This window comes from Ranitomeya variabilis, chromosome 1, assembly GCF_051348905.1.
Source record: "Ranitomeya variabilis isolate aRanVar5 chromosome 1, aRanVar5.hap1, whole genome shotgun sequence".
NCBI classification, from domain to species: domain Eukaryota; kingdom Metazoa; phylum Chordata; class Amphibia; order Anura; family Dendrobatidae; genus Ranitomeya; species Ranitomeya variabilis.
Genome location: NC_135232.1, coordinates 537,645,905 through 537,669,631, shown reverse-complemented (window position 1 = coordinate 537,669,631; position 23,727 = coordinate 537,645,905). Strand labels below are relative to the sequence as shown.

Sequence of the window (23,727 nt, the reverse complement as noted above, 5' to 3'; positions counted from 1 at the left end):
CACAAGTGTAAAAAGAGAAAATGAACCACAAAATTTGTTGTGCAATTTCTCCTGAATACGCCGATACCCCATATGTGGGGGTAAACCACAGTTTGGGCGCATGGCAGAGCTTGTTAGAGAAGGAGTTCCGTTTGACTTATTCAATGCAGAATTGGCTGGAATTGAGATCGGACGCCATGTCGTGTTTGGGGAGCCCCTGATGTGCCTAAACAGTGGAAACCCCCCACAAGTGACCCTATTTTGGAAACTAGACCCCCCCCAAGGAAGGGGGGTCAAACAGAAGTTTGACGCAGAGCCATGAAAATAAAAAATCATTTTTTCCCCACAAAAAGGAGAGATTTTTGTTTACTTACCGTAAAATCTTTTTCTCCGAGCCAATCATTGGGGGACACAGACCGTGGGTGTTATGCTGCTTGCCACTAGGAGGACACTAAGTGATACAAAGAAAGTTAGCTCCTCCCCTGCAGTATACACCCTCCTGCTGGCCCTCAGCTAACCAGTTCGGTGCAAAAAGCATTAGGAGATCAGTAACAACATATTAGCTTACAGCATGTCATATTATATATGAGAGTATAGCATATCGGATTGTAAAAACAAGCATAAGCCAATACTAGGGTGGGAGCTGTGTCCCCCAATGATTGGCTCGGAGAAAAAGATTTTACGGTAAGTAAACAAAAATCTCCTTTTCTCCTACGCCTCATTGGGGGACACAGACCGTGGGACGTACCAAAGCAGTCCCTGGGTGGGGACAACGTCAGATCAGGCTCTGTGTAACTGCTACTTACAAGTGCGCCACCGCGGCCTGCAGAGTCCGCCTGCCCAGAGTCACATCTGTGGAAGTCTGGGAATTATAATGCTTCAAGAATGCATGCGGACTGGACGAATCCGCAAGCTTGCAGGCGTGTCTTGTTGACGCCTGGTGCCTGGAACCCACGATAGACGGGGAGATAGGCTGTCATCTAACACGGAAGGACTCCTGGATGGTGAAAGAATACACCAGGCTAAATGGCCGATGGAGACGGCCAAATCCTTCCTGTAGAAGCCAGGAAGCCTTCCTCTTACCGGTAGGAAACCCAAGATACAGTGTCCAACCTTCGGAAGGACGCCGTCCTCAAGACATACCTACTCAGAGCACTTGCTTTGTCCGGAATATGGGGACCTCATTCCATTTTGTAGAGTGGTGCCAAAAGAGATGAGGGAAGAACTATGCCCTCATGACAGTAGTAATACAATACCACCTTGGTAACTAGGGACAGGGAAGGCTTGAGGACAACCTTGCCTTGAAGGAAATAAGAGAAAAAAGGCTGAAAAGACCCGTTAGCACCGAAGACTCGTCAGGATGAGGATATCGCCGAGAGAAAAGGGGGCAACCTTCCCTAATAGAATAGATCCCAATGATCTAACGGTATGCAATAGGGAAGAACTACATGTGAAAAAACATCCTGCGAGGTGGTCCCTAATTGCAATTTTGTTGCAGAAAGACAGAAAGCTACCAGCTCCGCAAGCGAACTGACGTGGTCAGTGCGGATTTCCGAGGATCACTGGGGCCCTTTCTGCTTCTGAAAAGCTTTCGGAAGAGGAAACTGGTACCACGGAATAACCGGAGCATGCAGTGCGAAGGCTCCTGGATCTCGAGGCCGAAAAACAAACTCTAGTACACAGGCGATCAGTCAGGACGCCATCCGAGCTACAACTGTAGAGCTCCAGTGAAGGCGGGTCTGATGAAATACTTCCGGTGAAGTTCCCACTCACTTGAGGTGAAACCCTGACGGCTAAATATGTTCGCAGCCCAGAGTTCTACTCCTGGGATATGTACTGCCAAGATCACCGAGTGATAGATCTCGGCCCATGTGAGGTACTTTGGCCATGGTGCTTGAACGTGGGTACTCGCTAGATGATTGACGTATGACACAGCCGTGGCATTGTCCAATTGAATTCGGATGGGTTGACCCGCCATAAAGAGTGGACCTACTATAGGACTACCCTTGAGATCTCCAGAGCAATGATCGGGAGAAGAGGACTGGCATTGGAAGTTACTAGTAACCATGGAACCGGGAGAAAAAACTCCGGATGAAGAAGGAGCTCAGAGACTATCGCCTGAAAGGCTGCTTGACTTGCTGAAAACTAACGGAGCAAAGGAAACTGCTTCCATTGTCGTCTCCGTGTTTTTTTTTTTTTGGTTTTTTTTTGGAACCCTCCCAGCAAATCAAATGAAATGAGGGGATGAGTGAGCAAGAGCGCGAGCTCCCTGTTGAAAAACCATGACCTTGTCTGGAGGGAGATTTACCACCCTTCTGGAAGAATACTGGATCATCCTCAAAAAGGATATCTGCTGGGCTGGAAATGAGGAGTTGTCTAAGTCTAGCCACCAGCCCAGGTGAGAGGGTATCGCAAGTGATATAGACGACTTAGCGTAGTCCTGCAAGGGTGGGTAAACAGTCGGTCAAACAGGGTAGGACAACCACGCCTCTAGGTGCAAGATGACAGCCGCCATGACCCTTGCGAACACCCTGGATGCGGTAGCAAGGCCGAAGAACAAGGTCGTGACTTAAATGCTGTTCACGAATGGAAAAGCAAAGGAATCTTTGAAGAGGTTAGGCATCCCGAATGTCGATGGATGCCAGAAACTGCACCTTTTTTGTTGAAGTAATGGCTGAGCGGATGAGACTCCATTCGAAGAAGAAGAAGAAGAACCTTGTGAAAAGATTGTTAGAAGTTTGAGGTCCGGGATCGGTCCTACTTATCGTTCCCCCTTTTAGGAACCAAGATCCCTTAGATCTAGACTGTCCTGGACAACCCTTTCACTGTTGGTCGGGGCTGCGGAAACGTACGATTCTTCGTTAGTCTCCCGCTCAAAAATATGATTGACCAGCTGAACAGTCTTCAGGAAAGGGATACTGGTGTGAATCAAAGTAGTTTAAGGACTCCAAGCAGGAGACCGTTGCTCTAGCAATCCATGCGGCGGATAGGGAGGTTAAAGGGCTGGACCCGTAGCTGCCAAACGGAACAAACCAGATGTGCTATTTGACAGATCGTGGCATTTTTAATTGAGGACATATCGGGCAGGGATACTGGTAGGTAAACCACAGGAGATTGTACCCGGTTAATCTGCCGAGTGGCAGAATGCGTCGCTGCTTCCAGCAGGTCATTGCAGAGTTAAAAATTAGGAGCCTCGATCCACCATCCTCTTAACAAGGAAGTGGAGAGGGAAGTTCGCCTACTTGCATCTTCTCTTAAATAGTGGTGATGCAGAGGGGGGTGCTCAGACGCCCGAAAAAAGGGTGCCTCTGTACATCCACAGAGTGCAGGTCTCCGGGTGGACAGGACAGGTTGTCTGGCGTTAGGCCTGGACCTTCGAGTGCCCGTCTGTTGATGGTGTGGGGAGACCGGCGCCCTTTAAAGTGCCTGTCGCCCGTAAAAATCAGACCAGGCATAGCGTCCCACGTAGAGGCTTCTGTCCAGTGAATCGCATATCCGGACTGGATGGCAAAAGCTCTACGAGGGAGTTTAGGCTGAGGGAACTAGTTACACTGGGATAAACTGGGATCAGCGGTAGAGGGCTCCTCATTTATGACCAGTTTCGGATTGGTCATGGTGCCCTGAAGACCAGGGAATACTGGTCGTGTGCCTTTAAGACCAGGCAATACTGGTCGTGTGCCTTTTAAGACCAGGGAATACTGGTCGTGTGCCTTTAAGACCAGGGAATACTGGTCATGTGCCTTTAAGACCAGGGAATACTGGTCGTGTGCGTTTAAGACCAGGGAATACTGGTCGTGTGCCTTTAAGACCAGGGATTACTGGTCGTGTGGCTTTAAGACCAGAGAATGCTGGTCCTGTGCCTTTAAGACCAGGGAATACTGGGCGTGTGCCTTTAAGACCAGGGAATGCTGGACGTGTGCGTTTAAGACCCGGGGATACTTACTGGTCCCGTGTCTTTAAAACCCGGGAATTCTGGTCACGCGCCCTTAAGACCAGGGAATACTGGTCACGCGCCTTTAAGACCAGGGGATACTGGTCACGTACCCTTAAGACCAGGGAATACTGGTCACGTGCCTTTAGACCAGGGAATACTGGTCACGTGCCTTTAGACCAGGGAATACTGGTCACGTGCCTTTAAGACCAGGGAATACTGGTCACGTGCCTTTAAGACCAGAGAGTACTGGTCGTGTGACTTTAAGACCAGGAATACTGGTCATGCGGGTTTAGGTAAAATCTCGCAGTGAGCGAGAAGCGCCAATTCAGGGGGCGGAGCCACAGGCACGACGTGGGCGGAGCCTCGAAACTTCCATGAATAGGCCCCAGCCGGGGCGTAAATTTCTGCAGCCGGCGTCAGCGTAGAAGTTAGGGGTGGTCACCCGTTGCTCAAGAAAATTGAGCGCTTCCGCGTCAGGCGCTAAGCGCCAGGAAAAAAGGCTAAGCCGCCTTGAGGCGACACAGTGCGCTTCTGGGGTGCGGACTACACATCGGCCGAAGCCGGGAGCTAAATTTTTTAGCCGGCTGGAGCGTTACCTCAGGGAGGTGGCCACAGGGAAGCCTGTCAATATCCCGCTGCAGAAGCCCATTGCTGGCAGGATCCACTTACCAACGGTGCGCGTCCCGGCATGGAGCCGCTGCGGATGTCGGGTATTGCAGCGTGGACGGTGCAGGGATAGAGAGATAAACCTCAATCCATCATCCCTTTGTTAGGGAGGTGGAGAGGAACCGTCCGCCTCCTTGTGCCATCCGCTTTCACAGAGGTGGGATAGTGGGGGCTGCCCGGACCATGGAGGGGGGCTTCTGTACATCCATGAAGTTCAGCCCATCGGGACCATGAAGGCACCTTCGCCCCTGAAGGGGATTTCAACTGCGGCCTAGTCCGGCTGAAAAAGCCGGGAACTAAATTTATGGAGCCTGCCGGTGGAGCGCGTCGGCGGGCCGCGCGCCGAATGATTGCCGCTGGCGTACCGGCCCGTGGCACCCCCAGGACCGCATCTTCCACGCAGTCAGCGTGAGGAAGAATGGCCCCCGAGATCTGCAGGGCGCCTCTCGTCCCAGACGAGAAGCGCCGATATAGGGGGCGGGGTTACGGCCGTGGGAGGGATCTGCCCACTGCGGCCTACTCCAGCTGAGAAGCCGGGGACTAAATTTTCGGCCTGCCTGGCAATGCGCGGCGGCCGCAACGGAGCGACGCTAACCGCCGCAGTTTCCCGACCGCCGGCGCCTCTCTCCAGGGGCTCTGCCGCAAGTACCGCCGGCGCCTTCCCCATAGAGGCCACTGCGGCCTACTCCGGCTGAAAAGCCGGGGACTAAATTTCCGGCCTGCCCGGCGGTGTGCGGCGGCGCGGCCGCAAAGCGATCTGGAGCGCAGGAGGGGAACTCCTGATATACTCACAGTCCTGTAATGCAGGTCCCCCTGTACCTGCGCGCTCCATCCTCATCTGTAATCCCTTTTGGGCTCCAAGTATGCAACGCCATGTAATGTGGGCCTTGTATGTCGGGCCCCCGGAGAGGAACATGAGAGCCAGGCTCTATGTGCTCGCCGTCTTGCAGGGGGAAGGGAAATCGGGACCAAAGATGGAAACCCGTTGCCTCAGTAAAAATTGGCGTGCTCCAACGTCGCAGGAGAGGGACGGGGAGGTATGCTCGCCGTGCTCGCCTGTTGCTGGTTCGGGGGAGAGCGGGTCCCATAAAAAAGGATCCGTCGCCCCCTTCACTCCGTTGAATAAAAAATAAAAATTTACAGAAAAACAAAAATTAAAATTAAAATAAGAAAGTTGGGGTCTGAAAACAGACCCAAGTGCCTCCTACAGACACTAAGCAAGAACTGGTTAGCTGAGGGCCAGCAGGAGGGTGTATACTGCAGGGGAGGAGCTAACTTTCTTTGTATCACTTAGAGTCCTCCTAGTGGCAAGCAGCATAACACCCACGGTCTGTGTCCCCCAATGAGGCGTAGGAGAAAAATGATTTTTTAGCCCCCAATTTTTTTTTTTTAATTTTCGCAAGGGTAACAGGAGAAACTGGACCCCATAAGTTGTAGTCCAATCAGCCTTGAGTATGCCGATACCCCCTATGTGGGGGTAAACCACTGTTTGGGCACATGGCAGAGGTCAGAAGGGAGGGAGTACCAATTGACTTTTTGAAAGCAAAATTGGCTGTTGCGTTTGGAGGCCCCCTGATGTACCTAAACAGTGGAAACCCCCCAATTTTAACTCCAACCCTAACCCCAACATACCCCTAACCCTAATCCCAACCCGATCCATAATCCTAATCAAAACCCTAACCCCAAAACACCCCTAACCACAACCCTAATCCCAACCCTAACCAAATCCCTAAGCCCAACACACCCCTAATCATAATCTCAACCCTAATGCCAAACCTAACCCTAATGCCAAACCTAACCCTAATGCCAAACCTAACCCTAATGCCAAACCTAACCCTAATGCCAAACCTAACCCTAATGCCAAACCTAACCCTAATGCCAAACCTAACCCTAATGCCAAACCTAACCCTAATGCCAAACCTAACCCTAATGCCAAACCTAACCCTAATGCCAAACCTAACCCTAATGCCAAACCTAACCCTAATGCCAAACCTAACCCTAATGCCAAACCTAACCCTAATGCCAAACCTAACCCTAATGCCAAACCTAACCCTAATGCCAAACCTAACCCTAATGCCAAACCTAACCCTAATGCCAAACCTAACCCTAATGCCAAACCTAACCCTAACGCCAAACCTAACCCTAACGCCAAACCTAACCCTAACGCCAAACCTAACCCTAACGCCAAACCTAACCCTAACGCCAAACCTAACCCTAACGCCAAACCTAACCCTAACTTTAGCCCCAACTAACCCTAACTAACTCTAACCGTAACTTAAGCACCAAACCCTAACTTTAGCCCCAACCCTAACCCTAACTTTACTCCCAATCCTAACCCTAGCCGGAAAATATATATACATACTTTTTTTTTATTTTATCATTTTTTCCTAACTAAGGGGGTGATAAAGGGGGGGGGGGTTATATACTATTTTTTCTATTTTTATCACTGTGATAGAATCCGCATGTGCCCGCCATTTTCTTTCTGGAGGAAGAAGCCAGCGGCCAGGAGGGGAAGCAGGAGGACCCAGGGACAACGGTAAGTATGACAGGGTCCCCGAATCCCCCTATTTCTCTATCCTCTGATGTGCGATCACATCAGAGGACAGAGAATGACACGCATTTTTTTTTTTTCTTTTCTTTTTGCGGTCGCCGGTAAACGGTTATTTACCGGCAATCACAAAACAGGGGTCGGTAAAAACCGACCCGAATCATGTTCTCTGGGGTCTCGGCTACCCCCGGCAACCGAGATCCTAGAGAAATTCTGACTGAGGGGCACTATACACTATTTCCACAGCGCCGTTAATTAACGGCGCTGCGGTTTAAGTACCCTTAACTGCCGCCGTTAAAAGGCGTATCAGCGGTCGTTAAGGGGTTAAACTAATGGTTATGTCAAAGTTCTGCATAATTCCATAGTACAATTAAATATAATAAGCTTTGTATCATATCAACCAAAAAACGTATGTCTTTCTCCACCTAAAAATTACTTTCCCCTTCATCTCATGAAAATATAAAATCTCAGGAGAAAAAAGTGCAAATGTGTCTTTGTGAAAACAAGACAGACTGCCAGTTTAAGTATCAGGTTACAGAACCTATTAAACTGTACAGAGACAAGTGGGAGGAGTAGTGAGGATAAGCACAGTGAGAAGAGACACACCGAGAGAGATCCTACTGCAGTTTCTATTAACTTTAGATCACCCCAGGGCTGAATTCATAGGTACACTTCAATGATGCTGTAAGTTTTGCATGCTTTTGCTGCTGCTGCTTCTTCTTTGTGTGCTACAGAGAAAGGCAATAATCCCTCTGGATACGGTGTATAGGAGAGATCACAGCAGCAAGCCTCCATCTATTGGCTCAGAGACAACTGAACATTGGAGATAGATCAAGAGAAAGGGTAAAACTGGTGAAAAACAGACATCTTAGAGTGTAAGGTCTGGTTTGGCTAGGCGAGAGGCTTCTGACCGTGATCCAAGGGTAAAGTTTCTTCTTTTTGGAGAGAGTGACATGCTAAGCGTAGCATAAGGTAATCACAGAAATAGAGAAAGCCGAGCACCACTGGTGATTCATAGAGCCAATACCATCAGCTGATCAAAAATACCGCAGGCATAAAACCTTTTATCCTTCAGGTGCACACCAGAGCAAAGTGCATGATCCAAATGAAATAAAAAGAGGTGGCATTCACCGGAATAAAGTCCAAACTTTATTGCTCCAAAAAAGGTTTAAAACATCTTAGGCAGGTGGGGGAACTAGAGAGTGCAAAGGCGACAGCCATTTCGCGCTGTGGTGCTTCTACAGGTCTCAATTTTGTGGGAGTCGCGCTAGATGCATTGGCAATCCTGTGGTCCCAGTTCACTCTGCCCCATGTCTTTCCTCCTCTAGCCCTAATGACCTGACTTCTCAAGATGATGAAAACAGAGAATTCCAGTCAGTCATTCTCGTCACGCTGCACTGGCCTCATAGGACCTAGTATGCACACATGATCTATCTAGCAGATATTTCATGGATCTTTCCAGACCTCCCAGATCTTCTGTCTCAATGACTTTTCCTCCACCAGAATTTATGGTCACTCAATTTGACAGCATGGCTTTTGAGGCCATGATTTTAAGGGCAACAGGTTTATCAGAGCCAGTGATCGAGACCATGAAGAAAGCACAAAAGCCCTTTTCTTGCATATCTATCACCACAATTGGGAGGCCTACTTTTGGTGGCGTTGAGTCTAACAACATTGCCTCCATATTATTTTCCTTGCCAGTAAGTCTTCTTTCTGCAGTCAGGGTAAGAGGCTGGATTGGCGCTTAGTTCTCTCAAAAGGTCAAGTCTCTGCTCTTGCCATTTTATTTCAGAAGGATGTGGAGTCTAATGCCGCACTACAGGCATCCCCTTGATTCTTGGGATCTCAATCTCGTTTTGGAGTAACTTAAGTCTCCACCTTTCCAGCTCATTAGGGAGATCGTCACTGTCTCTCCTATGAAAAGGTAGCATTTCTAGTAGCCATCACTACCAACAGAAGGGTATCGAGGCTGGTGGCCCTCTACTCCCACGCTCCTTACCTAATTCTACACCAGGACAAGGTAGTTTGGAGTACAGTTCCATCATTGCTCCCCAAGGTGGTCTCTTTCATCTCATCAAGGAGATAATTTTACAATCTTCTCTGCCCTGTGCCCTCATTTGAGAGCTTTGCACAAATTTGAGGTCGTCTGGGTGGTAAGGAGTTAGGGGGCTCACTACTTTTAAAGGTGACTATTGCCTGTTTGATCAGAACAGCCAAAGAAATAAAAGTCAAAAAGAAAGGGTTCCTCTTTTCAGGGTCAAGGTCCAATTTACGCGAATGGTAGGAGCTTCCTGGGCAGTTCACCAGGCATCAGTTCTGTAACTTTGTAAGGCAGCTACCTGGTTCTCACAGCATATCTTTTCTAAGTTTTACAGAGTCCACACATTTGCTTCAGCAGACGCACGTCTTGGCAGGAAGATTCTACAGGCAGCAGTTGCTCAGGTGGCTGCTAGAGCTACAGTGGAAAAATTTGTGCTAACAGTACAATTAAGTTTCTTTTCCATCCGAGATGGCAGCTTTGGGAAGTCACACTTTGTGACCCCACCCCCCTTATGATGTGACCGAGAAATAAAGATTTTTGGTACTCACCGTAAAATCTCATTCTCTGCCTCTACTGGAGGACACTGCACCCTCCCTTGATTGAAGGCTTTTTTAATCCTTTTTTTTTTGCTTCTACAATAGTTTTTGCCTTAAACTGAGAAGGCCTTATGCTAGAACGCAAGAGAGTCTGCTGGGTAGGAGTCCTTTTTCATTTATGAGGTAAAAATTTGTCAACTGCCAGGTGGCAGTAGCCTACCGCATGGTTTCTGTGTCCCCCCAAAAGAGGTTATGAGGAATATACGAAAAATCTTCAATAATTTGTACGAAAAGCTTTGTTGGCAATGACCGCTTCAAGAACCCCCCTGTATGGAAAAAGTAGTGGCATTCATTGCTCAGGTGTGATTTTGGCCCACTTTTTAACACAAACTACAAACTCCACAAATGCTGAAGGTTTCCTGGGCTCCTATGAACTCTTTCTATTGGATTCAGGTCCGGCGATTTGTTTCAGAGAGAGAGACTAAAGGTACCTTCACACGAAACGACTTTGTAACGATATCGCTAGCGATCCGTGACGTTGCAGCGTCCTGGCTAGCGATATCGTTTAGTTTGACACGCAGCAGCGATCAGGATCCTGCTGTGATGTCGCTGGTCGCTGAATAAAGTTCAGAACTTTATTTGGTCGTCCGATCGCCGTGTATCGTTGTGTTTGACAGCAAAAGCAACGATACCAGCGATATTTTACACTGGTAACCAGGGTAAACATCGGGTTACTAAGCGCAGGGCCGCGCTTAGTAACCCGATATTTACCCTGGTTACCAGTGTAAAATGTAAAAAAAACAAACAGTACATACTTACATTCACATCCCCCGCCGTCTGCTTCCCACACTGACTGAGCGCCGCAAAGTGAAAGTGAAAGCACAGCACAGCGGTGACGTCACTGCTGTGCCCTGCTACTGCCGGCGCTCAGTCAGTCAGTCAGTGCAGGAAGCGGACGCCGGGGGACGCGAATGTAAGTATGTACTGTTTGTTTTTTTTACATTTTACGCTGGTAACCAGGGTAAACATCGGGTTACTAAGCGTGGCCCTGCGCTTAGCAACCTGATGTTTACCCTGGTTACCCGGGGACCTCGGCATCGTTGGTCGCTGGAGAGCGGTCTGTGTGACAGCTCTCCAGCGATCAAACAGCGACGCTGCAGCGATCAGCATCGTTGTCGCTATCGCTGCAGCGTCGTTTCGTGTGAAGGTACCTTAAAGCTGCTAGAATGGCCCAGCCAATTGCAAGTTTCTTTGCTTGAGAGTTTAAGATCCTTGTCTTGCTGAAATGTTCACACTTGTTTCATCTTTATCACCCTGGTAGATGACAGATTTTTTTCAAGAATATCTCAGTATTTTTCCCATATTTCCTTCAATGACAAAGTTTGTCAGTGTCGTATGCTGACAAACAGTGGGAACACTGTTTGTATGGTATTTCTTGGGTGATGTGCAGTGCCTTTTTTAAATTAAAAAAAAAAAAGTGTGTATTATAAAGAAATATATATTATATAGAATATATATTATATAGAAAGCATACAGGCCATGGTTGTTGAGAGAATCATGGTTTTCTTTCAATAAATTGTACCGGCTGATTCCAGGTCTTTCTATAGCTTACCACAGGTGGTCCTTGGCTCTTGGACAACTCGTCTAATAATTCTTTTCACTCCTCTGTCTGAAATCTCGCAGAGCACCACGTCATGGCAGGTTTATGGTAAAATAATGTGCTTTACACTTCCAAAATTATGACCCCAACAGTGCTCACTCGGACCTTTAGTAGTTTAGAAATTCTTCTGTAACCAATGGCATCAGTATGTTTTGCAACAATAAGGTTGCGAAAAATCTTCAGACAGGTCCCTTGTTTCACCCATCATGAGAGGTTTGTGTTGCACTTTAGTAATGAGACCTTATAGGCCACCAGTTGAACCAGCTGATTGCTGATTTTTCACTAAGTATAAGGATTGCTTTCTAATTACTGAGATTTCAGCTGGTGTCATGACTTTCCATGGCTTTTTAAACCTGTGTTCATGTGTTAAATACTTTTTCCCTGTGTCATTTATCATTGTTACACAAGTTCATTTATAGACATCCATGGTTTGATTTCTTTGCCTTTGTGGATTGGATAATTGTTACTGATAGCTAGTGAGAATTTCATGTTAATAGCACCTTTAGAGGTATATTTACTGATAAAATATGCTGAATGTACAGATATTAGTCTAATAAACCCATGCTACAAGAAGGCCTCAACAACATTAAGACCAAACAAAGCAATGAAAGATTTCACAAAGCGTTAATACAAAACATAACTTTAGCAAATCATAAATCCTTACTTGTCTGACTTATCTGATGAATGTCGACAATCACTACTTGATGATTTTGTTCTTCTTGGCTCATTTTCCTTTTTGTCTGAAGGTTTCTTACCAGCTGGTTCATTTTTTGCCTGGATTAAAAAAATATATATATAAAAATTAAGAATCCTTATTTAAAAAGAAATAAATGTATAATTGGCATAAGCACTGTATGTATATTAAAGGGCACCTGTCACCTCGTTTTTTCAGTATGAGATAAAAATACTGTTAAATAGGGTCTGAGCTGAGCATTACAACAGTGTATTTTGTGGACCCCGATTCCCCACCTAGTTCGCATCTCGGCTTCAGGAAAATGGCCGCCGCGATCTCCATCTGCGCACGCGCGGCATCCCGCGGCCATTTTCCTGAAGCCGCGGCCAGCAGAGCGCCGCTTCTGCGCACGCGCGGCCAAAGGAAGATGGCCGCCCCCACCGATCACCAATGAAATAGTGCACATCGCGCTCTTTTAACTCCCCTGTGCAGTGGATTCGGGACCTTGGGCATGCGCACACCACTACGCCACCAACGGAAAACTAAGCAAGATCTGGGGGAAGACACCACGCCCTTTTGACCAGACTAGCCTGATTGACAGGCGAAAACGGCTACATTGGTAACGTATTTTGGCAGCATATGTGGGGAATCGGGGTCCACAAAATACACTGTTGTAATGCACAGCTCAGGACCTATTTAACAGTATTTTTATCTCATACTGAAAAAACGGGGTGACAGGTGCCCTTTAAAAATAGATACGGTATTTTCCGCTTTGTAAGACGCACTTTATTTCCCCAAAATTTGGGGGGGGAAATGGGGGTGCGTCTTACAAAGCGGATATACAGCTTACCGTTACAGGCTGGGATGAGGGGGTGTCCGCCGCCGCAGTTGTCCGCTGCCGCCCGCCACCGCGGTTGTCCGCCACCGCTGCACCTGGTGATTGCTGGAGGCTCCGGTGCTGCGGGGGGCTCTGGCGACATTTTGTGAAAGACCAGAGCCCCCCCGGCAGTTTGTCCACGCTTTCCTGTATGACTGACTCCGGAATCTCGGGAGATGAGATTTCAGGGTTTAGATCTCATCTCTCGAGATCTTGGTCCCATGATCTCCATCTGCGCATGCGCTGCCTCCCGGCGGCCATTTTCCCGAAGTCCACCGCACAGGAAAGCATGGACGAACTGCTGGGGGCTCTGGCCTTTCTCAAAATGTCGGCAGAGCTCCCCGCAGCACCGGAGACAGCCCTGCAGCACCGGAGACAGCCCTGCAGCACCCCCTCATCTCAGCCTGCAGCACAGGAGCACAGGAGCCCCCCTGCAGCACCGGAGCCTCCCTGCAGACCCCCTCATCCCAGCCTGCAGCACAGGAGCCCCCATGCAGACCCTCATCCCAGCCTGCAGCACAGGAGCCCCCCTGAAGCACAGGAGCCCCCCTGCAGCCCCCTTCATCCCAGCCTGCAGCAATGCTCCACTCCTGCCTCCAGCAACGACCCTGGGACCCTGATCCACCGCAGCCACAACCCCTGGTAAGCAATAAGATGCATGGATTATAAGAAGCCCCAATTTATTTAAAAAAAAAAAAAGTTTTTTCCTATTTTTCTCCTCAAAATTTGGGGTGCGTCTCAAAATCCGGAGCGTCTTACAAAGCGAAAAATACGGTAATTAGATTTTACACACACAAATGTGTGACGAGGTAAATATTTACAGCACTAATTTTCAACCATTTGGAATATCATGTATTATTTCAGGAATTAGACAAAAAAAAAAAAAAAAAACCACAACAAAGCAACCTTAACCCCTTAGTGACAGACCCAAGTTTGTTACTTAATGACCGAGCCAATTTATACAATTCTGACCACTGTCACTTTATGAGGTAATAACTCTGGAATACTTCAACGGTTCCCGCTGATTCAGAGACTGCTTTTTTCGTGACATATTTCTACTTCATGTTAGTGGCAAAATTTCTCCAATATAACTTACATTTATTTATGAAAAAAACAAATATGGAGAAAATGTTAAAAATTTAGCAGTTTTCAAACTTAATTTTTATGCCCTTAAATCAGAGATGTCACAATAATACTTAACATTTCCCACATGTCTACTTTAAATCAGCACAATTTTGGAAACTTTTTTTTTTTTAGTAAGGAAGTAAAGGTTAAAAGTTAAACAGCGATTTGTCATTTTTACAACAAAATTTACAAAACTTTTTTTTTTTTTTTTTTTATGGGAACACCTCACACTTTAAGTCTATATGGCATTTGGGTCTATATGGCAGAAAAATATAGTTACTTACCGGTAAAGGTATTTATCTGACCCCATGATAGCAAGACGGAGAGGGGATCCGCCCCGCTGGGACAGGAAACCTACAGATAAAAAGGTGGTACCCCTCCTTCGCATGAGTTGGATTACAGAGTAATAAAGGAACTTTCAGATTAATCAATATCACAAAGTAATTTAAAACATTTATTATTACTCAAATGGAAGCACCGTGTGACACTATTTACTAAATAACTAATTGTGCACACCCAGACGTGAAGGGAGGGAATGTACGGGTGCAGTCATGGGCTCCGAGAAATACCGTTATCGGTAAGTAACTATATTTTTCTCTCATCCCCCATGACGGCACCACAGAGAGAATTGCAATGATAAGCAGATTAGGGTGGGACTACTGCCTCCAGAACCCTTTTGCCGAAGGTAAGGGCAGAAGAGGAGGCTAAGTCCAGCCGATAGTGGTTAAAGAATGTAGAGGGAGAAGACCAAGTACAGGCTCTACATATCTGTTCTATTGAGGCTCTGTCTCTTTCCGTCCAGAAAGTTGCCACTGATCTTATTGAGTGAGCCTTTATTTTCTCCGGAATGGCTGCCCCGTGAGAGGAGTATGAGAGTGTGATAGTATCTCTTATCCACCTTGCAAGTGTACTTTTGGATGCTTTCTGCCCTTTCCGTGGTCCCTAAAAGCTCACAAAGACCTATCCTGCCTACACTCCCGTGTCGCCGCTAGATATTGGATTATGTATCTCCTGATGCCTAGGGTGTGTAAGGCTTTCTCCCTACTATTTTTGGGATTGGGACAGAAAGCAGGGAGGGAGTTCTGAGCCCTGTGAAAATGTGACACCGTGTGTCTTTTTTTTTTTTTTTTTAACTGGGCATGCTCCAATCCAATTAGCCAGATCCGCTAGTCGGATCCGTCAAAAAAACGAATCCGTCGCATCAGTTTTTCACAATCTGCAACGGATCCGTTGATCCGTCAAACCAATGGATTGTGACTGACGGCAAAAAACTGATGTGTGAAAGGGGCCTTATTCCTCCTTTCTGACCTCCGATTACTTGTTTCGCCGACCAGTACTTTCCAGAATGTCAACAATTGACAACTGCATTCCCTGAGAAGTCTGTTTTCTCCCACCAAATTCTTTACAACATTTAATGCAATGACTGTTAATGCAGGTGTTATTGAGGTTGAGACTCATCCAATCAAGTGATCCAGAAAGGCTCACATTAGAAAACCCTCCCTCGTTTAGATTTTCTTTGCACTTTTGAAGCTCCTTTTTATATTGTGTGAAACTGCATCTTTCTTTTTTCCTACTTGATTTCTATAGGAGTCCTTGATCAGCCATGTGGCATTAAATGTGTATTTTATCAGGAAAAATATAAGGTTACAATATATCTTTTGTCACTTATAAAATAAAAAAAAAAGTACATTTATCGCCACAACTTTAACATCCTAGTTGAGTCCGTGTAGTAAGTTAGAAGAAACTTGCAATTCCAGATTGTTTTTTTCTTGTTTTTTTCATTCATCCTACCTTCTAAACGATAGAAGGCACCATGGAGAGAGGGGATCCCACCTGCAAGGACAGGAAACCTACATATAAAAAGGAGGTACCCCTCATCCGCATCAGTTGGTTTCCTGTCCTGGGGGAACCATACAGTTAATGTGGCTTGCCTCAGATCGGCGGGAGATTCCGGGGCTGGTCAGCTCGATTCAGGCGGGGGGGTTCCCTGCCTCGACCGGGACGGTTTCCCGAAGCACCACCGCCAGAGTCAGCGGGCCCTTGAGGGTGTACGGGGAGAGTTGGCAGAAGATGGAGCAAAGACCACCTCTCTTGGAGATTATTCATGGCCTTCAGCTTCCAGAGCTTCGGAATGAGAATGCGTGGAAGATGTGGCCGCAATGGCTTGCTGGGTAATCCAGTACAGCGCATGCGTGAGGTCCCGAAGACGTCGGGCGCGCATTACATTACTGGGAACGCTGTAACTGAGGCATGCAGAATTCCCTTGTTAAACAGAGGCTGGATGAGGTCCTGGGACCAGCCTTAAATCAGCCAGAGATGCCAGGTGGATGCTATTAATTGCGTCGACATCCCTACCGGCATGAGCGACCAGGAGCTCCCAGAAGTGCAGGCCCCGTTTTGTGATCTTCCCAGTCGGGGAGGGGGGGGGTTCTGGGAGGGTTCCCAGCCAAGCCTTCAGCAGCAGCAGCCACAACAGAAGAAACGGACGGAGAAGAATTATTCCCACAGACACAGTAGCAGCAACCGTTCAGGCTCTCGGCAAATTAAGAGCCCTAGCGTAGTCATCGGTGGGAAAGAGGATTCATCTTTGGATAAAGTGTCCCCGTATCCGGTATCCTTCAGTTTTCTGCTGGAATGGTAAGTTAACTTTGTGAAGGTCCACTTTGTAATTAGGCCCTATATCCCTCTTGTTTTATAGGGGAAGAAATTTACCTCCAAGACTAAACATAATACATTGTGCGCTCTGTGAAGAGGATCTACCCGCCTCTTGGGGAAAGAGGCTTTGCAACGCCTGTATTGAGCAAATTATTTGAGATGAGTCCCTGAACTTTGTTTCAGGCCTCAGATCTTTAATTAAAAGTCAGGTGGGGGACTCCCTCAAATCCCTACAGAGGTCAGGGAAAAAATGGTGGACTCAAGGATTTAGGTCTAATTTTCCAGCAGTTCAGAGAATGTAACTGAATCCGATCCGGCTAGTTCACCCTCTTCTGCCTCAACATCCTCCTCCGAGGACGGTCAGTGCTGCTTTCCAATAGGGGAAACAATTTTGGGTTGTTTTTTTTTTTTTTTTTTTTTTTTTTAAACTCAAATAGATTTTTATTAAGTATAAAATCACAAACATTTTACAACAATACAGGGATTTTGAGACAAAAAGAACAAAAGTAAAGGGTTCATGTTTAATCAGCCCTGCACTTCCAAAAGACAATCCCAATGAAGGGTGTTCCCCGGGTCGGGGGGAGGTTATCTTTCTTCCTCCCAGCCTGGGAAGAAATATTCAACAGCTCATGGATTCTTAACACAATAAAATCATGTCTAAAACTAAGGTTCCTTCACCTCCCCTTCCCAGTCCCTCATAGTGACCCCCCAAAGACCCTCAAAAGAAGAACAGCTGGTCCATCAACAGGAAATCTTGGGTCTAGTGGAAAAGAACTTTCGTCAAGAGGTTTCCCGGTCAAGAAAAAGGCAAAGGTTTTTACTCTCCTCTTTTCTTGAGGAGAAAACCAGACTTGACTTTCAGGACGATTGAAAACCTATGAAAACTGAACAAGTGTTTACATGTGGAGTCCTTCAAAATGGAAACAATAAAATCAGCAGTAAATATGCCGTTTCTGTCCTATTTTAGTACACGTCCTTTAGGTCTAACACAGTCATATCACATCCCCATCCACAAGGATTATCAAAAATTCCTTAGGGTGGAGGTCATGATTCAGGGGGAGATAAAACATTTCCAATTCCCAATTTGACTCCCCGCACCCTCGTTCTTTACCAGCCGCCTCTCCATGTAAAGTTCAATAAAGGACGAATTATTTTTTCAGCAACATCTGGGTGAGTGCCACTTTCTTTTCGTATTTCATTTCCAATTCACAGCTCTTCCATTCGGTTTAGCTATCGCCCCGAGAGTGTTCACCAACATAGTGGCGGAGGTGATGGCCCATTTAAAGGGAACAAAATATTTTGATAGGCAATTCTCCTTTTCACTGCTGGAGCTAGGCAGTCATGTCTGTTTTGACCAGGTTAGGTCGGCTGCTAAATTTACCAAAATCCAAGACTGTGCCAAGCCAAGTACAGGAGTATCTAGGCATATTACTGGACTCGAACAAACAAGAATGCCGCCTCCTGGATCGGAAGATCCACAGTATATCAGAGCTGGCATCTCGAGCGATAGCCTTCCCCTCTACCACTCTGTGCAAGGCTATGTTGCTCCTAGAAACAATGACTTTGTGTATCCAGAAGGCTCAGGCTCATTACAAAAATTGCAATGGGAAATATTGGCAGTGGAAAATTCCCTAAAAATGAATTTAGAAGGGAAATTTATCGTTAAAAACAGTCCTCTTGCTGCAATGGTGGTCTAACACAGACAACTTAATTCGGGGAGTTCCCTGGACACTACCAATTTCACAAATCTTGACTACAAATGCAAGTCCCAGTGGGTGGGGGGCTCACCAGAACAACCAGTTAGCCCAAGGAGTCTGGAAAGGGGAATTAAGATCAGTATCCTCGAATATGAAAGAACTTCTAGCTGCAAAGTGCGACCTATTACATTTTCTGAGTTCTCTCCAGTCCCACCATGTGAGAATATTCTCAGACAATCAAGTTGTAGTAGCCTATCTAAATCAGGGGTGCACCAGATCCTGCTCTCTGATGGAAGTGACATTTTCAGGTTGTCGAGAACAACTTAAACTTTGTCAGCTCTACACATTAAGGGGGCAGAAAATCAGACAGTGGATTTCCTAAGACTGGGAGTTGAAGCAGTCAGTGTTTGATCAAATTGTAAAAGCATGGGGTTATCCAGCCATAGACTTGTTTGCAAACAGCAGGAACTGAAAAGTCGTCACCTTCTGTGCAATAGATACCTGGGGGAACCCGGTTGCTCTAGACGCCCTCATGATACCTTGGGATTACCACCTAGCATACACCTTCCCGCTTATGTCCCTGATTCCGGCAGTCCTGAGGAAGATTCAGGATGACAGGGTGAGGGTAATCTTGATAGCCCACTTCTGGCCGAGGAGGCCATGGTTTTTACGGCTGAGGATGCTGTCCATCTCAGTCCCTTGGGTTCTTCCGTATATTCTGGATCTTCTTTCCCAAGGACCTGTGATCCATAACCAAGTAAAAAACTTGACAGCATGGAACTTTGTCACGTGAGCAATAGGGGGTTCTCTCCAAATGTAATTTTCACCCTCCAACAGAGTAGAAAACCTTTAACTACCAAAACATACGGTAGAATTTGGAGAAAAAAAAATTGTCAGGCGCTCCTTGGGGAGGGGAGGTTCCAATTTTTACAGAAGGGCCTAGAACAGGGGTTGTCCACAAGTACCTTAAAGGTCCAGGATGGGGCACTTGGAGCCCTATACAATTATGACTTGGCTGGGAATCGCTGGATATCTAGATTTATTAAGGCTGTAAGCAGATCCAGACCAGACCTGACCTGTCCTATCTCAGGGTGATCCCCCCCCCCCCCCCACGGGATCTAAATTTGGTCATCTCGGCTTTAACTAAGGCCCCTTTTGAACCTCTATCTGAAGTCACGCTGAAAGTTGTCCCTTAAAACCACCCTCCTAGATGCCTTAACTTTGGCGCGCAGGATCAGTGATATCCGGGCACTATCTGTAGCACTGTAGCCAACGACGGATCCATCACTGTCCGCTTTTTTGACGTAGACAAAAAACGTTAATATGTTAGTCGTCTCCGGCCGCCGGACAAACAATTTTCGAAGGATCCGGCGAATGAAGGATGAAACGTGAGGCAATCAGTCGCTAGTACAAGTCTATGAGAAAAAACGGATCTGGCGGCATCAGTCGCCGGATCTGTTTTTTTCAAAATTCGACGGATTGCGACTGATGGCAGAAAACTGATGTGTGAAAGGGGCCTAAAGGTTACGGAGGAGGCTTTCAATTTTTTGACTATCTTAAGCAAAAGCGGAGGAAGGAAAAAATTGTGCTGGAAGGTGGAACTGCTGCAAGAAATCGTGTGGGTACACTGCCAATAGAGGGTCAGGCTCAGGATACCACAAGAGAAAATGCAAGCTAAAAAAGCAGGTACAGAATAGTCATCTGTAACAGAAGTTGTATTTTTTGGCAGAAGACCTTAGACTTGAAATCAGTGACCAATGCCCCAATGACAGGGCAAACTAGTACCTACAGGCAACACTACTTAAATTCTCTCCATAATTAAACATAATCGTCAAAGACATACTGATTGTGAACGTAGATTGTGAGCCCCAATGAGGACAGCGATTATGTCTGCAAAGCACTGGGGAATAGGATGGCGCTATATAAGTGAATATAATAAATAATTCACAAATAAACCTGGTATTAACCTAAATTATTATAAAAAAAAAAAAAAGAGGGGGTAAATACCCAAATAGACGACTAATCACCGTATTTTTCTGACCATAAGATGCACTTTTTTTCCTCCAAATTTGGGAGGAAAGTGTGGAGTGAGTCTTATGGACTAAATGTAACATGTGGGGAGGGGGACAGCGGCGGAGTGGGATCGCAGTGGGCTTGCACTCGCAGGAAAATGTCCCCTCTGCAGGAATCCGGCGCTGAGGAAACCACATGGTCCCGCTGCTTAAACTGAAGGAATGTTCATTAGCCACTTCCCCACCCACCTGTCAAGCAGTGGGCGGGAGCAGCAAATGAATATTCCTTTACTTTAACAGCGGACCCAACCTTCCCCAGTGCCGGATTCCTGCAGTGGCTGGGGAGATCATGTGTCTGGTGGAGCAGGGTGCCACAGGAGGGAGGGATGCGGCATACCTAACAGCACAGCCCGGGCTCCTGCTGATGCTGACTGAGTGCTCCAGCATAGGACCTTGTGAGGTCATGAAGAGGGCGGGCTGGAGCATCACATGACAGCACAGAGACCTCCCTCTTGCTATGTTATCAGATCCTGCAGACACTTTAGGCCATGTTCACACGTTACGGTTTTACCGCGGAACCGCAGCGATTTTGCCGCTGCGGGTCCGCTGCAGTTTCCATTGCGTTTACAACAACATGTAAACCTATGGAAACCTTAAACCGCTGTGCACATGCTGCGGAAAAAAACGCGCATTAACGCAGTGGTTTACATTCCGCAGCATGTCTCTTCTTTGTGCGGAACTGCAGCGGTTCTGCACCCATAGACCTCCTTTGTGAGGGTCAAACCCGCAGTAGAAAAAATATCTGCGGGTTTTCTGCGGTTTTGGTGTAGAAACCGCTGCAGCAGGAAGAGCGGGGAAGCAGGAGGAAGTGCGTGGGCGGAAGTGCGTGGGCGGAGTGTGACCGTCAGCATGGAGGCATATCGTCGCATGGGGATCGATGTCGGTCGTTTGATTGATCTGGTGTGCGTGTCTGTGTGCGTGTGTGTCCCCATGCGACCATAGTGTCACCCAATTGTGCTAAGTCGCCGTATGGGATTACTACTCCGATCCGATATTAGGATGGGAGAGTTGTCCCTGTGTCCGGCGACTTAGCACAATAGTCAGTAAAACACAAAACACATACACATACAATACACATACAATAAACGTAACATACATGACAGACATTACATACACCATATAACAGAGTATATACTCACCATACAGCACACTGGTACGCAAAGCCCTCAGTCCCCTAGGAAAAAATCCCCCAAAAATTAACAAAATCCATACTCCCTGTCCGCAGATATCCCAACGAGTGTCCCACGCCGATCGCTTCCTCTCCGGCGATCCACTACCAGGAGCGAAGCTCCTAGCGGTGTATCGCGTACTTTACCAGAGTTCAGCGGCTCCGGCGGCTCTATTTACGGCATTAGAGCTGCGTGTGAACTTTACTGCCGTAAAGCGAGAGTACCGGGGTCAATGAACTCTCGCGCATGCGCAGTTACACACCGACAGGAGCCATAGCTCCTGTCAGTGTGTTGCTGCAGCCGTGAAGAGCAGACACATCTCCGGATGTGTCTGTTCCCCATGGCAGATCGTCGTGGGACCCTCGTTGGATTTCTGCGGACAGGGCCAGGGAGTATGAATTTGGTTTGTTTTTTTATTTCTTTTTCAGGTCGAGGGTCCTTCAGGTGGATTGAGCGTATAATAAAGGGTTTGTCAAAAAGTGGGTGTTTATTTCATTAAAATATTTTTTTTCTAGTGTGTTTTTTTTTTTAACACTTTAATAGGATTAATAATGGATAGGCATCTTATTGACGCCTCTCCATTATTAACCGGGCTTAATGCCACCTTACAATAGCAAGGTGGCATTAACCCCTCATTACCCCATATCCCACCACTACACAGGAGTGGGAAGAGAGGGGCTAAGTGCCGGAATTGGCGCATCTTTTTGATGCGCCTTTTCTGGGGCGGCTGCGGGCTTCTATTTGTAGCCAGGGGGGGCAAATATCCATGGCCCCTTTCCTAGGCTATGAATATAAGCCCACAGCTGTCTGCGTAGCCTTTCTGGCCTAAAAATATAGGGGGACCCCCAACACTTTTTTTGGGGGGGCTCTCCCTATATTAGAGAGCCAGAAAGGATTCGCAAACAGCTGTGGGCTTAATATTCATGGCCTGGGAACAGCCAGGGGTATTTTAACCCCTTCCCAGGCCACAAATATAGGCCCACAGCTGTCTGCGTAGCCTTTCTGGCCTAAAAATATAGGGGGGGACCCTGCGCAATTTTTTTTTCGGGCCCCCCTATATTTTACAGCCAGAAAGGCTACGCAGACAGGTGTGGGCTAATATTCCTAGCCTGGGAACAGCCAGAGGTATTTTAACCCCTTCCCAGGCCACAAATATTGGCCCACGGCTATCTGCCTAGCCTTTCTGGCCTAAAAATATAGGGGGACCCTACGCAATTTTTTGCGGGCTGCGATCTGGCCTATGATCAGCACTCTGCAGAGCACTGTCACGGTTCAAAATACGTCAACTCATTGTGGTGTGTTATTCCCAAAATGGAGGATGGAAGAAGAAGGGGTTGGACAAGGAAATGACATCATGTGTTTGTTTTTTTCCCACTGCAGTTCAAGCTTTATTTGTGTCAAAAACACAGAATCTGCAGGGAAAAACTTATTAAAAACCGCACTAAAAACCGCACCAAAACACGCACCAAAACACGCACCTGCGTTTTCTGCCAAGATCTGCGGTTTTTAGTGCAGAAAAATCTGCAGGAAAATCTGCAACGTGTGCACGTAGCCTTACTGAAAACAATCTAGCTTCATCAGTTTACCTCCCAACAGCGTGGCTGGCTGGCTGTCTCCGGGACCTGCACAGCCTATTCAAGTTAGTATTAAAAATTTAATTACTATACATAAAAATGCACTCTGCCACTCCTGTGGTGAACTGTAGCTCCCAGCAAGCCATAGGATCTGCAGGACATGCTGGGAGTTATAGTTCTCCTTAAAGCAGCACTCCAGTGTTATTTTTCAGTGCTGGAGTGGTGCTTTAAATATGAGCCCTGTGCCCCTATTCTTATACTCACCCTCCAGCGTCTTCATATAGTACTTTACAGACACCACACTGGTCCCGCAGTGCCATCTTCTACCCGTAGCTTTCAACATCATAATATACTATTATATATAATAACACCACATATAATAGTATGTTATTAAATATTTTACCACATTTTTTTCTTCAAATATTTTTTTCCCTATTTTCAACCTCAAACCTGGGTGCATCTTATAGTCCGAAAAATACGGTATATTCTTATATACTGCTTAATACTTCAATATTACAGCA

General features: G+C 46.8%; 1 protein-coding gene across 14 annotated transcripts in view; it reads right to left on the bottom strand.

The window, feature by feature from the left end:
• Positions 1-23,727, bottom strand: part of LOC143766726 (scaffold attachment factor B2-like) — a 593,416-nt gene that overhangs the window by 365,042 nt on the left and 204,647 nt on the right. For all 14 annotated transcript variants that reach the window (XR_013213635.1, XR_013213632.1, XM_077254619.1 and 11 more), the window contains exon 9: positions 12,029-12,138. Coding sequence is in view for 12 of the 14 variants with exons in the window: in XM_077254619.1 (XP_077110734.1) it covers positions 12,029-12,138 (110 nt within the window). In the remaining 2 variants the exon portion in view is untranslated. The remainder of the gene's footprint in view (positions 1-12,028; positions 12,139-23,727) is intronic.